This window comes from Xylaria bambusicola (assembly GCF_022495145.1).
Source record: "Xylaria bambusicola strain CBS 139988 unplaced genomic scaffold F5B22scaffold_41, whole genome shotgun sequence".
NCBI classification, from domain to species: Eukaryota; Fungi; Ascomycota; class Sordariomycetes; order Xylariales; family Xylariaceae; genus Xylaria; species Xylaria bambusicola.
The window spans coordinates 49,992-63,578 of NW_025953594.1; the positions used below are offsets into that span (position 1 = coordinate 49,992).

Sequence of the window (13,587 nt, forward strand, 5' to 3'; positions counted from 1 at the left end):
ATCTCATATATAACACTCACGGCGCAGGCGGAATTCCACTCTACACTGCATCTCCAAACTCCCGAGAATCCTCCTATTGCTATTCCACCTTCTTTCTGTATGAGTCAAGTATATCATACCCAGTTCCTCCCCGACTGATAAAGTCCGCTATGCCGTCGCGGGCTTCGTCACATGATCAGGAGAGCCCCATCTCTTCACCTACAACAGCTTCTCAACACAATAACTTGGCCATGCGCGATAGAAGCGAAGCCCCTGATGGTGCATCTAAGAGAAAGAGGGCTTTAACGAATGGGGCTGGTCCATCGACTTCACGCCGTCGCACACAGGAACCCGAGGTCGTCTCAGACGACGACGACGACGATGATGATGATGATGATGATGACGAATCAGACCAATACGACCCTGACCAGCCATTGGAAGAGAGGCGAAAGGTACAGCGAGGGTATCGAGATCTCCTTCGTGGTCTGCACGAGAACACAGACGAGCTCTCCAATCCAAGATCCTTGTTTCTTCATGAGACCGTAGCTCGAGCGAATCAGCTGTCACACCATGTCAAGCAGACTGGCGAGGCCATCATCGATTCAAAGTTGCTTGTCGCCGCTGCCGATGCCTCGTATAGGAGAGCCGCACGCTTGGCCAATGGAAACGTTGCTCAAGGCATCGACGTGGATGAGTTTGTCTCCAAGTGCATAACGTATATGAGACTGGGCGCAGGGATCACGGAAGACGACGCGCCCGAGCTCACATCGACTCAGCAACAACGGAGGCGGCCCTCGGGAAGAAATGCCGATGACTCTGATGAAGATGAGATTGGGGACGAGGGCGACATGATGAATTGGGAGCATTTAGGGCGATTCGCGTGCGTCCCAAACATTCGACGACCAGCCGTGCCTGGTTTTCTTCTCGGGCCACTTTCAGTCGAAAAGAAGGTCCGAAAAGTAGTGAAGCGTAGCGCGCCTTTCAGAGCTGATAACCTCCGAGAGACAAGGCCGGAGATTTTGAATGCCGAGGATGTTCAGCGAGCCGAAAAGAACGATTTGACAGCCATTTGCGCCAAAATACTTCGACGCCTACAAGAGGTTCAAGAGAGCGCGCAGACAGAAGTCGAGGCCGCCTTTGAGCATCATGGTGATGAACAAGCCCAAAGGTTGATGAATAAGTATGGTCTAAGGGACACAGGGGGCATCGACTTGTTAAAATTCGTTGTTAACCCGAAATCATTCGGCCAGACAGTGGAAAATATGTTTTATGTTAGTTTTCTGATACGAGATGGAGCTGTTCAAATCGAGTTTGATGGAAGCGGACTTCCATCACTACGTAAGTTCCAATCCCTAAACCCCCAAGATAACCAAGCACCACCCCTTCTAACAATAACTAGAACCTACGGCTGGCCAAGATCCCAACGCCACAAAACGTGATGCGCAAAGACATCAAGCCGTATTATCAATTGATATGCAGATGTGGCGAGACATTATTGACGCCTTTGACATCACCGAACCCATAATCGAACACCGGAAAGAACAGAGCACTCAGGGTCCCGGGGCACGGAGTTGGTATAGCTGATGTCGTTTCTTTTCGAGCCGCGATTCGGTTCGCGCTATCCGAACCTACCCAACTTTTTACGTTGTTCATGAATATACCTTTCATTCAACAGTACCAAAAAGGGTGATTTGAGAGAGCAAATTCTGTACAATATGCCAGAGCATACTACAGGAGTACGCGGGAGCGCAGAGCAATGTCATACTAGAGGCATGAACCTGATGACTAATGATAGGCTACGAGAATTATAATCAATCATTCTACTGTACGTATTTCACATGGCGCCAGTTTAGATGGTATCACATCCCTTAGATCATCGATCAGATTGTCAAGTTTTGCGCATTAATGGCTCACTGGTAGAACCTAGGGCGACAGTGTCGGGGTTGAGAATGACTGAATTGTTCAACTGCGAATTATTCTATCTAGCTGGGAGATTCACAGGTCCTTATATATCTACAGTAACACCTAAAACCCCTTCCTATACCCTGAAGAGATCTCAAAATAAAATAAGAATTCATTCTGCTCTCTGTACACTCGAGATAAATGCATGAGAAGAGAAAGGATAGAGTAAAAGCCATTTTGACGACCATGTGAAATAACTAGTCAGTGCTCTTTCCGGATGAACAACATTCAACAAGTTTGCCCGGTAAAAGTCGCGGAGAAACTTATGAAGATAATTGCTCCAAAAATCGAAGGATCCCCAAATCGCCCATTGACTGAGTCGTAGATGAAGCGCCCCGATCAGCATAGTCATTAGCAGCCCAAGAAGCCCAATAGCGAAAGTATGCACTTATTCTGTAACATCTCGGTGAGGAGCTGTAGATGGCCTTAGTTACAACTTGGCCTCACCTCACCGTATCTCTTTCGATTTTCGAGATCCAGAAGACTAAGCGTACGACTTTTCGCGTGTATTTGATTGATTTGATCAGATTGGTATTTCTACGAAAAGCAGAAGTGGAATTTCACTCCTCTAGACTATATTTACAATTTTATCGTCGACTAGCAAAGCAGATATTTTCAGCGCGCTTTACGCCAACATAGACATTGCTAAGTGCGCCAGAATTTACGCCTACCAATTTTAACTGGTTCAAATCTATGGATAATATCAAGGTTATGTATTTAATGTGAAAATGACTACTTGCCCTGCTGTTACCATATCGCAGGCCCGACCGTATGTGCTTTACATACTGAAATAAAAATACTGGCTTCTACCAATCAACTCCCCGCGTCCCCGAGTCCTCCTATACATTCAATGAATTAACATTTTATACCATATTTTCAGAACATGCTGTTCCCGAAACCTGTTAAGTAGGGTTGTGAGCACCATGTTGGTGCACGACATAGCTATTAATTAGTACCTAAAAACATACAGTCTTTCCAATGCAGCGGTTGCAAACAGTCAGATTCGCATTCGGAGTAGCACAATCGTATGAAAGAAACAACGGACAAGTTTGAATTTCTGCTTTAACCCATAGCGTTGAGCACGTCGGGTTGGGAATGAACAAAGGAATTTCAAAACAACCCTCCGGACGCAGTAAGCTCACAGGAACCCTTTGTATAACTCAATCATCAAAGTTTTTTTTCTCTCTACAACAAAGTGCCTGGGTGATGGGGAGTGCTCCTGCCCTTTACACACTCGACTTATGCCAATCCTTCAGCTAGTGTTTACTTCTGTGACAGCTTGACCAAAGATGGCGACGCAAGGCGGCTCTATCGATAGGGATGGGATTGCTAATACTGTACTGGACGCCCTAGAGAAGCATTTTGGGCAACCCATGCCTGAGTTTGTGCGGAATGCAACTAAAACAACACTCGAGGCTGAATTCTCACAATATAACAAAGCTCACTCAGACCTACTCAGATTATACGACAGAAACGTAAATGAATATGACAAATTAAAATCGTCCACGGACACGGAAATCAAAAGACTTGATGAGAAGTTGAAGGCACAGGACGCGGAGCTTGAAAGTCGGATCCAAAATGCTACCATAGGCCTAAAAAAACAAATGAATGAAATCTCAAATCAAGGCGACGCAGCGTGGGAAGAGATAGAAAAGGAAAAGACCAAGCTGGAAGAGAAGAAAGTTAAATGGAAAGCGGAGATAGAGAGGTACAAAAAACAGGTTCGAGATGCGCAGGATGATGCGGAAGGTGCCGCTAATGTTATGAGGGAAGCGCAAGAGGAAAGGGGAAAACTCCAGGAAAGATTCAACTCCCTAGAGAAACAAAACAGCGAGAATCTGGTAGAAATCAAGAATTGGAAAGGGGAGACCGATAAAGTAACCGATCTGAAGGAAGCCTTCCAAGAGGAATTGCAGCAGTGCCGAGCACAGTTGAATCCAGTCAAAGAAAGGAACCGAGAGCTTGAAAAGGAGGTAGATCAGCTTAAATTAAAACTCAATATCACAGTTCAGGCTTTGGAGACGACCAAAAACGATTATGCACAATGCAAAATTGAGCTTGCAGACAGTCATGAGGAACTCAGCAAATGGAGACCTAGCACGCCTTTTGGTTCAGGTTCACCCGTTAAAGGCAGCTCACTTAGAGACCAGATTGGAGACGGAAACCAATCAACGCCATCTCCAGTTCCATCGGCTAAATCTCCGGTTTCCACGAAATCCTCCCCCGTAAAAACCATGGAGCTCAACAGAGAAAGGGAAAAATACAGACAACTCGAGGCGAAAATTGAAGCTGACTACGTACTGCTCGCTGTCCACGAGAAGGCTCTTTCTGACAAGACTAAAGAGCTGGATGCTGCCAAATCAGAGAGGGATAATGTGCAGCAAGCCGAGGAGAACTGCCAGTCGTCCCTGAAGAAGCTTAAAGATGAACTGGCCAAGAAGGAGAAGGACGGAAAGAAGGACGAGGCTACTATCAAAGAATTAAGGGCCAAAATCAAGGAGCTGGAGAATAAAGTTGTACGACTCGAAGTGGATTCTAATGGCGTCAAGCGGGAAATTGTGAAGAATAAACAACGCATCCAGGAGCAAGAGAAGCAGCTCAACCTAGACAAGAATAAGATAGTAAAGCTAGAGCAACGCGAGTTACAACAGCAAACCATGATCAAGACGGAGAAGGAGAAGACGGAGAGGAAGGAAAAGGAGGTCAAGAGACTATCTGATGAGCTCGAGCGAACACAGACAAACCTGGCCGCAGCACGGAAAGACGCCGATGAAACGGATACGGAGCTCCAAAAGACGAGAGGAGACTTGGAGAAGTGCAAAGAGGAATCCAAATCACTGCAGAAAGAGATTTTGGAGGCAGAGACAGAGCGAGACAACTTCGAGAGGGACAATGAGGAGTTGAAAGCTCACATCAACGAATATGAACTTGCCGCGGAGAAGAGGAATGAAGGTCTTAACGAGGTGATTCAAAAGCAGAAGAGCTCACTCCAGGAAAGCGGTGACCAGTTCGCGGTGGTCCAGCGAGAGAACAAGAAGCACAGGGATGAGATCAAGCGACTGAAGAAGGAGCTTAACAAGGCCACACTAGAGTCTAATAACCACGAAAGGGGTGAGACCGAGGCACAGCGACTCGTCATGAATCTCGAGAAGAAACTCAGGCAGCTGGAGAAGGAAGCCAAGAAATACACAGATGAGATCAGCCAACTGACAAGCCAGAGCGGGGGTCTCAGAGAGGCACGCGATAAGCTCCAGGGCGATGTTTCCCGTCTCACGGCAGAGGTCAACCGTGTCAACAAGGAGATCGCCCGACTCGAGGAGGAAAAGGCCGTCAGCGCTGATGCCAAAAGCAAGCGTGTTGCCGATCTTCAGCAAGAGCGTGACAGACTAAAGGCGGAGAGCAGTCGTGCTGCAACCGAGCAGGCGCGTCTTGAGGGCGAGATCAAGACACATCGCGAGGAACGCTCGAAACTACAAGACAAGATCCAGAGCCTCGAAGCCGCATCCGCCGCAGTACCAGCCTCAACCGTAGCCGCAAGAAATAGCCCTGGCGGCGATGACCCGCGCCTGATGGACTGCGAGCGCGAGCGCGAAAAGCTGCGGGCGGAGAACAGGGCTCTGGCGCTGAAGATCGCCGGTCTCGAGGATGACATTAGGACCATCAATGCGGAGCGCGCCGCGCTCCGGGACGAGCTCGCGAAGCAGGACACGGTGATCAGCAGCAACGGGCAGCAGGCGGCGCAGACGCAGAGTATGCTAGACGAACAGATCGCGGTCCTCACGGCTTCGCAGCGGGATCTGAATGCCAGTATCGAGAGGATGGGGCAACATACCGTATCGCAGGGCCTCAGCGCCGCCGACACGAGCCGCGCACTACGGACCTCGCGCGGCGAGGTCGAGGCATTGCAGAACAAGATACAGGCGCTAACCGTCGAGCGCGATCTACTGCAAGATGAGGTGCATCTCTACGTCGAGGCGCAGACGCAATATAGACAGCCTGCGCGCGAGAACACCGGAGCACCGCCACCTAGCCCCCGAGGAGATGGTCCGGGCGGCAGCGGCAGCGAAGGAAGCACTGGAGTTGGAAGCCAGCCCCACGGATCGCACTCCTCGAGCTGCATAACATCGGTTGTCCGCAATGCAGTATTGCATACCGTGGTCTGGTCCACCCTGGTGGCCATATTCTCTATGATGATTGCCGTCATCATCGCCGAGGGTAGACTCTACGCCGAGTGGAAGGCTGCCAACGCAAACACACGGGCACTATACATGTCGATGTCCGACCGGCCGACTTGGTGTATCGGCACGCCGATGTTTGATTATTTCTGGCATACCGTTATGACAGTGTTGACAGGTAGATGGGAATTTGGCTATTGGTAGATGGATTAATGAATCGGTACTTAACCTGAGTACATGTAGGTAGGTGTAGTGTAGATGGTGCACGACGTCTTGATGTCCGCGTGGTTGGGTGAGAAACTGGTTCAAGTAAGGAGGCAGGTAGTTGATACAGCGAGGAAGGTGAAGTAAGGAATCGGAAGGAAACTACGGGATGGAGACCCGGATCGGACCGGCGATCTCGGCTTATGCACGGCATCGGCATCTCCATGTGTACGCGTTGCACTGATCATCGTGGCCTCCTTTACTGTGTTAAGTCTATAGCATACAATAGAATGAAGGTAACATCTATACCCAGTATGCAATAACTAGTAACCGGGCGCACAACTCGAATGGTAGATGCAACATGATGAAATGCTCGGCATCTGACTTGAAAACTACAGGAAATTAGGGGTCAGTAATATGCGCTTGCGAGGGAGTGTCGGTCACAGTAACTTGGGGGCCATCGATGGCTGCTGTCTGTCACGTACACTACCAGGCCACATGAGCGAATACAGAGGCTGTGTAAGTAGTATTATTTGAATTTCATGTTACCTACAAAGGAAAATATCTGTCATCCGAAATTGGTAATCTGCCAGAATTACCAACAATTTCAGCTGTTAGGTTTCAGAGTCAGATGGCTTTATCAATACTGATGCTGTCTTCATCTCCCATTCTCCGCTGAGGCCAACGCCCAAATGCCGTTATTTGATATATATAGATCGCAAATTGATACCGCGATAGCAGTAGTGAATGGTGTAGGTAGCCTGCACTGCGCCGGCATAAAGAGCCTGAAACTGAAATCGCCGCCCACATTCCAAATACCGTTCCCGTGTATATGCCCTTAGTCTGCCCTTAGCATCGCGTGGTCGGTTGCATTGGCCAACCGTTAGGGCGGCAGTGAAGCCCTGCTTGATCTGAGGCGCTGGTGGGGACAGTTTGCCACTATGCCTTACTTAGCAGTATAGATAACTCACTCATATGCAGTTCTTAGTATACAGCTCGTGATGATTTACAATAAGCACATGGAACAGCTATCTGGTGTACGTGGCTTTACTACTGCCTTGATGCAGGCAGTGTAAGTAAGCCAGCCATGCACGCCCCTTATTAACAGTGCACTAGCCTTGGCAACTTGCTTCCTCTGCTCTTAACAGCGTGTTAAATTGCAAGACATATATCACTAATCAACCGTGCTTTTCATCTAGTAATACCGGTAGTGTGCCAGCGACTGCCGTGAGGTTTTATGCCTCGGTATGCTACCCTTCCTACAGTATGACAACAGGACTACACTAGTGTACCATCTTTGAACCAGCAAATGTACAGTACTTTGTGTATGCAGGCTTGGCAAACCGTTACCATTGTTATTTTTGGTGTTACTCCGTTCCTCCGTGCTGCAGGACTCTACTAAATCGCGAACTAGTACAGCATACACATGGCTAGTGAAGTTGGCATCATGCACTACTGTAGGTACACGATATGTGATACGTCAAGACACGTGTTGTGTAGTGTAGGTATACTGATGCCAGGAGAATTGAATTCCAGAGAGAAGCAATGAGCGGAGGCAATGCGTGTGAATAGCAAGTAGATAGGCGATAGAGCGTATCTCAAGTCACAAAAGGCTCAAGCTTGAGATGAGATCGGCCTGAATCCTTCAACCCTACAATTACAGACGAATCGGGCTCTTTAGCGTAACTATGTTTGTAGTGTACACTGTAATACCTTACTTACTATGAGGCGGGCATTCTACTATATAAGTATAGTATCTCTCTACCCAAGTTATTATTACCACGGCACGGACCCCAGCTGATCCCAGCTGACTCGAGCTCGTCATGTTCTAGCATTATCGCATGATGTCATGAAACTGCCTTACATTACACCCTTGATTTCATTATACCCTTCGCTAGTGCTGAGCCTGGCATTTGCATTATCATTAAACTCGACTCGTCACACACTCCAACAGAGCTCACTGTACCGAAACATATAGGTATTACAATCGGAGCTTAGTAATAGCGTTCTCAGGACAGGAACCCCTACACACAACGGTTCACAGCGCGGCATGGCGACAGCGCCCCGAGACTGTTACCATGTAATTAGCAGCCCTGTACAGCCCTGACGAGACATTCCAAATTTTGACAAATTTCATTTCGCGTCACAAGTTATCGTCAGCAACCCGCTTACCTCCCGCCCACTTTGGAGAACCCTCCCTAAAACGGAAGCCCGTTGGAACGAAAGAGAAACAAAGGAAGGACAATATGTCCCCTGTATTCAGGGGTGGCGCTTTTACACACACCGTCATCGACGCTAGATTGGCCATGCCGAAAGACATCTCATTGGCGCCAAGACAATTGACTGTCACCAAGAAAACATTCTTAAGCTCCCCCTGTGCCCTCTCCCCTCCCCTCCATCATTCATCACGAAGAATAACAGCTCGGTATCTCTCCGTCCCTGCGACCAAGGCACCACGAGTAAACACCTTACATCCTCCCATCCGCAGTATCCCGCAACTTCATCGACGTAACGCCACCATGTCTGAGAAGCTCATTCCGAAAGAGCCTTCCAAGGTTCAGGTAATCCGTAACGTCACACCCAACGTTGTTACCGTCTCTGTGCCTTTCTTGAGATTCGAGAAGATCCCCATCGGTGGCCGTGCTACTATCAGTATGTGGCCCCTACTCGTCTACCACGTTGCTAGTTCACACAGTTAGCTAACCAGACATCAAACAGTCAAGCTGACTTCGGGCGCTCTCGCCGTCTTCTCTCCCGTCGCTCTTACTGATGAGGTGAAGGCTAAGATCACCGAGCTCGGCGGCAACGTCGGCTACCTCATTGCCGGTGATCTCGAGCACCACATCTTCTTGACGCAATGGAAGACCGAGTATCCCGCCGCCAAGCTGATCGGTCCCAAGGGTCTTCCTGAGAGACGTAAGGCCATTACCAACGATCCTATGATTGGCAAGGAGGAGTTCGACTTCTTGTACGATGAGAAGAACGCCCACTCGGCCGCCATCAGCGACGAGTTCGCTGCTGACTTCGAGGTCGAGTTCGTGACCGCGCACAAGAACCAGGAACTCGTGCTTTTCTACAAGCCCGACAAGGTCTTGATCGAGGCTGATCTGATGTTCAACCTACCCCCCACTGAGCAGTACTCCAAGGTGCCTGAGCAGAAAAACACCGGCGGCTTGCTCAAGAAGATCTTCTACAGCCTCAACTCGACAGCCGGCCCAGCCAAGGGTCACAAGCGGCTGATATGGTTCGCCATCAGCAACAGCAACAAGGACCGCCCTGGCTTCAACGACAGCATCAAGCGCATTCACGGCTGGGACTTCAACACGCTGATCCCGTGCCACGGCGACACCATTGAGGGCACCGGAAAGGAGACCTTTGCCAAGATCTTTGACTGGCATATCAACGGCAAGAAATAATTGATTTCTGCCGCGGCCTGTTTCAAAGTAAACAACACAATACCCCAAGCCAAAGCGTCGTTCATTGAAATTTACCGAGGAAAAGGCTTTCTCTTTAACTCTTTTCTTAAAAGCAAAATTCTCTCGATACCCCTCTATGATACCATTGGATATAATAAGAAATTTAGGTGAAAAAAGGGATGGAACAGGAAAGGAAGGAAAGGATGAGATGAGAAGGGAGCAAGGCTGGAAGCTGCTGCATGAGTGGAACTCGAACACATAGTAGTATGATACCAAATGCATAGACCTTTCTTCTTGTTGTCGCATATATCTGATCTTCTATCTCGCACGATGACTCGTTGGTACTCGCTTGCCATAGCTGACATGACGTGCAGATAGGTCCATCTGCCGGGAAGCTGTAGCATATGGTAATGGTGTCGTCAGATTCGTATTAACGAATCGCATTGCCACCTAGCTTGCGAGGAATGAGAAGCCTGCAAAGCATCGTATATATGCAGTGTACCTACAGTGGTAGGCAAAGTGGGCCTGTTGTCTGATATGTAGGTCTACTATGTATGTCGAAGGATTTTATACCTTACACATTGACATGCGGGTTTACTAAGCTATTCTATACTCCCTAATTGTAGATGGGCAAATTCTAATTAACAATCACGTCGGGTTACACCGCTGGCACTGCTTCACCGGGCTACTGCTTCTTACTAAGTACAAACGAAACAGTGTTTGACCTTCAGGAAAACTAGTGCAAATGAGCCATCGTCTTCGATATTCATTGTGTTCATTGTTATCGTATTCATTTCTGTCTAAACCCTTTCTCGCTAATTTGTATTGAACTCATGAAGCCCTTATTCTTCCCTTTGAGAATATTATACACACCCTCAATCATTGACCCCTTTTCTAACCCTCTCATAACAACCTGAAAGCATATAGTGAAAATATTATTGTCCTGAATAATCTGACCGATGATGGGAATGATAGGAAGATTCCGCGCCACTAGCGTAGCTACTCTCCACCGCACAACTACTATCGCTGGTACTCATTCGACATGCGCGGTGCCTCTGATAACCGATCTCACTGATCAGGCGGCATTTCGGGGGTTGATGGAAGTGCACCTCATCTGCTGCGGATGAACCTTCGTTCATACACTTTGTGCCCCCGTTAGTTAGCTTGATCCTGACGCAGTGTTGTATACTGAGATGCGATTGCTCTAGAAGCTTCGCTTGGGCCGTTCAGAGAGTTCAGAGACATGAGTGTGATGAGTGTGAGTGTGTATGAAAGCACTTCTCACGAGACATTCTGGAAACAGACGAGATAAGAAGGGAATGAGGAGAAGCCCGAAGAAAATTACAATGAATGAACGTACTGTGCATAATTCACACCTGTCTCCGAACCTTGACACTTTATTCTGGCAGTTGACGGCACCCTAAAAAGTGTTAGCTCTATTCAAGGTCTCTATCGAATCCGGGATAGGCTGGGGCTGTCATAGATCACAAGAAAGCCCAGAAGGCAGTCTCTTTCCATATGACGGGCCCCCCATAACCTCTTATAATCTTCAAAGCAAACTGGGAAGAGGACTCTACTCACGTAGAAATTGGCACAATAGCAATCCATTTCGTCGGGAATAAGCAGAGAGTATACTCGAAAGGTCTCCTCATGTAATTCCAAAGACTTTCCAAATCGCTGCTCGCTTCTGAAGCACGAAAATTTCGTAGAAAATGCGGTAAGAGCAGAATTGGCGGTCCTTTAATTCAAAGAAATCGAATACGTTCAAGAGAAGGTAGGATCTACATACGCTGTTGAAGAGAATTGACGCCCTTGAAGTATGGTCAAGAAAAGAAATACCAGATATTTAAAATGAGAGCAGAAACTAGAGAAGGAGCAAGTATTCTAAAGCATAGTCATCGACCCAGATATGATCCATCAGGGTAGTCAAAGAAAAATATTACACTAGCTACATAAATCTAGGTATACGCACGGCTTCACATAGAAATAGACTTTACTGACGCAGTAGACATATGGGTACGAAGATTTACGGAGATCCATCTACTGAACTACCATAGATATCAGACACTACTGACGATCGAATGGAAATCGAGACAGATTAGGACTGTATCTACCGAAGATTGCAAGGAAAAGCGGGTAGAAAAAAAGTTTATCGAGCCAAGATCGAACTCTTCTTCTGTCATTTTCCATCCTATCATCTATTCTTGTCATCATAATCAGCTGTTGTATATCGCAATGGCCTGATTCGCTCATCTTCCCTATCTACCGCGATCCCCTCCCGACATACAAAATATCCAGTGGATGGCAAGTTAACTCTACTAACCACTCATGCCATCCCGAGTTCTCCCCGATTACACCACAGATGAAGACGCTACGACGACGTTAGCGCAACTCTAAAGAGTGAGGGAAGTTTCTCCCTGGCCTTCTGTAGGCTTAGCAAGTAATGCAATCAGAGGCAATTTTCTCATAACTACAGAGCAAAATCATCCTCCCAGCTTGACTGTAGCAGTAGATAACACAAACCAAGTGACAGACATCATATCGACGCAAGTCCCCGTGACTACATCTATGATCACAACACCCAACCCACAATAAAGAGTTTCCCAGTGTAGAGTTAAACTGATCTCCCGGGTCAGGTCAGGACAAGCCTTCCGATCATCTCCCGCTGAACTCGTCGTCGAAAAGAGGCCGAGAAACGTAGCTACCGAATGTAATCAGTCCCAAGCGCATCCACCACGCCCTGGAGCAACAATCGCCACAAGCTACGATAAAACCTCAAAACGCTACAAACATTCCATACGTCACATGTGCATATACATATGCATACCACAATAGACAAAATCCTAGCCTAACCTTACACAGATAAAACTAAACTCTAACTCTAGTCTCCAGCTCGGCAGCGCCCGCACGTTCCGCAGCCGACCGACCGACCAAACGTCCGCCACTCACACCACCTTAGGCAGGCAGGCAGAGTTAGGGTGCCATGACCATTCATTGTAGGGATGCAGTGGGTTAGACAGTTTCGATTCCTTTCAGCGCTATCACATATAGTCGTTTGCTTTTTGGCTTATCTGGTAGGTATACCAGAGAAATCAGAGATAGATGGATAGATAGACGACTTTAAGCCGACCAAGAATTGAAGAAGAAAAAGGGGTTAATGGCTAAAATTTTATAGCATCAACACCCTTGTTCCCCTCCTCCTTTACCTTTTCCTCCACGCTAGCTTCTCTTTCACGTATTTCTCCAGCAATTTTATAATGTTTTTTTTTTCTAAAAAAAAAAAAAAAAAAAAAGAGAACATGAGGAATAGAGATGTCACAGCACATAGACATCATGGATATATAAATGATACGAAGGTAGGCAGGCAGTCAATCACCTATTAATTAAATAGCTGTTTACAAAACGCTCTTCTCGGGGATCTCGATTATGATAGCAAGCAGTTCATACAAAGTTGTCTAGAACAAACACAAATCCTTCTCCCGCCTTGGCTGCTTGGCTGTTTGCTCCCTTCCCTTCCGTTTCCATCCCTTATATCTTCCTACTTGCCGTGTTTGTGTTGTGTATATGTGTTCTTCCGCATCCCAGCTGCGGGATCGACAGCAGCCTAAGCGACCCCTTCTCTCACAGTCACCATCAGAATGGTGGTGTACCTCAAGAATCTGGCTGAGGGAAGTAATTGATCCGTCCGAGTCAAAGAATATCGATACTTTCAAAACGCCAGATTATCTGTCGCTAATTAAAAGACGATGATATTCTTTGCAGAGAAGACGATTAGTTGTACTGGGAAAAGGTGACTGTCGGAATAACAAGTCTATGCTCAGCAAGATCAAGAACCAAGAAATTGCGCTCGC

At 47.5% G+C, this 13,587-nt stretch overlaps 2 protein-coding genes across 2 annotated transcripts; both read left to right on the forward strand.

Moving 5' to 3' along the window:
* The first annotated feature begins 63 nt into the window (after window positions 1-63).
* F5B22DRAFT_363479 (Nse4 C-terminal-domain-containing protein) lies at window positions 64-1,698 on the forward strand. The gene is made up of 2 exons (XM_047971096.1): window positions 64-1,317; window positions 1,379-1,698. The coding sequence occupies exons 1-2, from the start codon at window positions 150-152 to the stop codon at window positions 1,561-1,563; spliced, it is 1,353 nt and encodes a 450-aa protein (XP_047828133.1). The 5' UTR covers window positions 64-149; the 3' UTR covers window positions 1,564-1,698.
* Window positions 1,699-7,980: 6,282 nt separating this feature from the next.
* Window positions 7,981-10,460, forward strand: F5B22DRAFT_617924 (uncharacterized protein). The gene is made up of 2 exons (XM_047975650.1): window positions 7,981-8,972; window positions 9,039-10,460. Exons 1-2 carry the CDS (start codon window positions 8,567-8,569, stop codon window positions 9,734-9,736), a joined length of 1,104 nt encoding a protein of 367 aa, XP_047828134.1. The 5' UTR covers window positions 7,981-8,566; the 3' UTR covers window positions 9,737-10,460.
* Window positions 10,461-13,587: the final 3,127 nt, after the last annotated feature.

Bases quoted from the DNA above. Each gene is read 5' to 3' on its own strand.
- F5B22DRAFT_363479 (XM_047971096.1), top strand. From the start codon at position 150: ATGCCGTCGCGGGCTTCGTCACATGATCAGGAGAGCCCCATCTCTTCA. The intron at 1,318-1,378 runs GTAAGTTCCAAT...AACAATAACTAG, and splicing joins AAGCGGACTTCCATCACTAC to AACCTACGGCTGGCCAAGAT.
- F5B22DRAFT_617924 (XM_047975650.1), top strand. From the start codon at position 8,567: ATGTCCCCTGTATTCAGGGGTGGCGCTTTTACACACACCGTCATCGAC. The intron at 8,973-9,038 runs GTATGTGGCCCC...GACATCAAACAG, and splicing joins CGGTGGCCGTGCTACTATCA to TCAAGCTGACTTCGGGCGCT.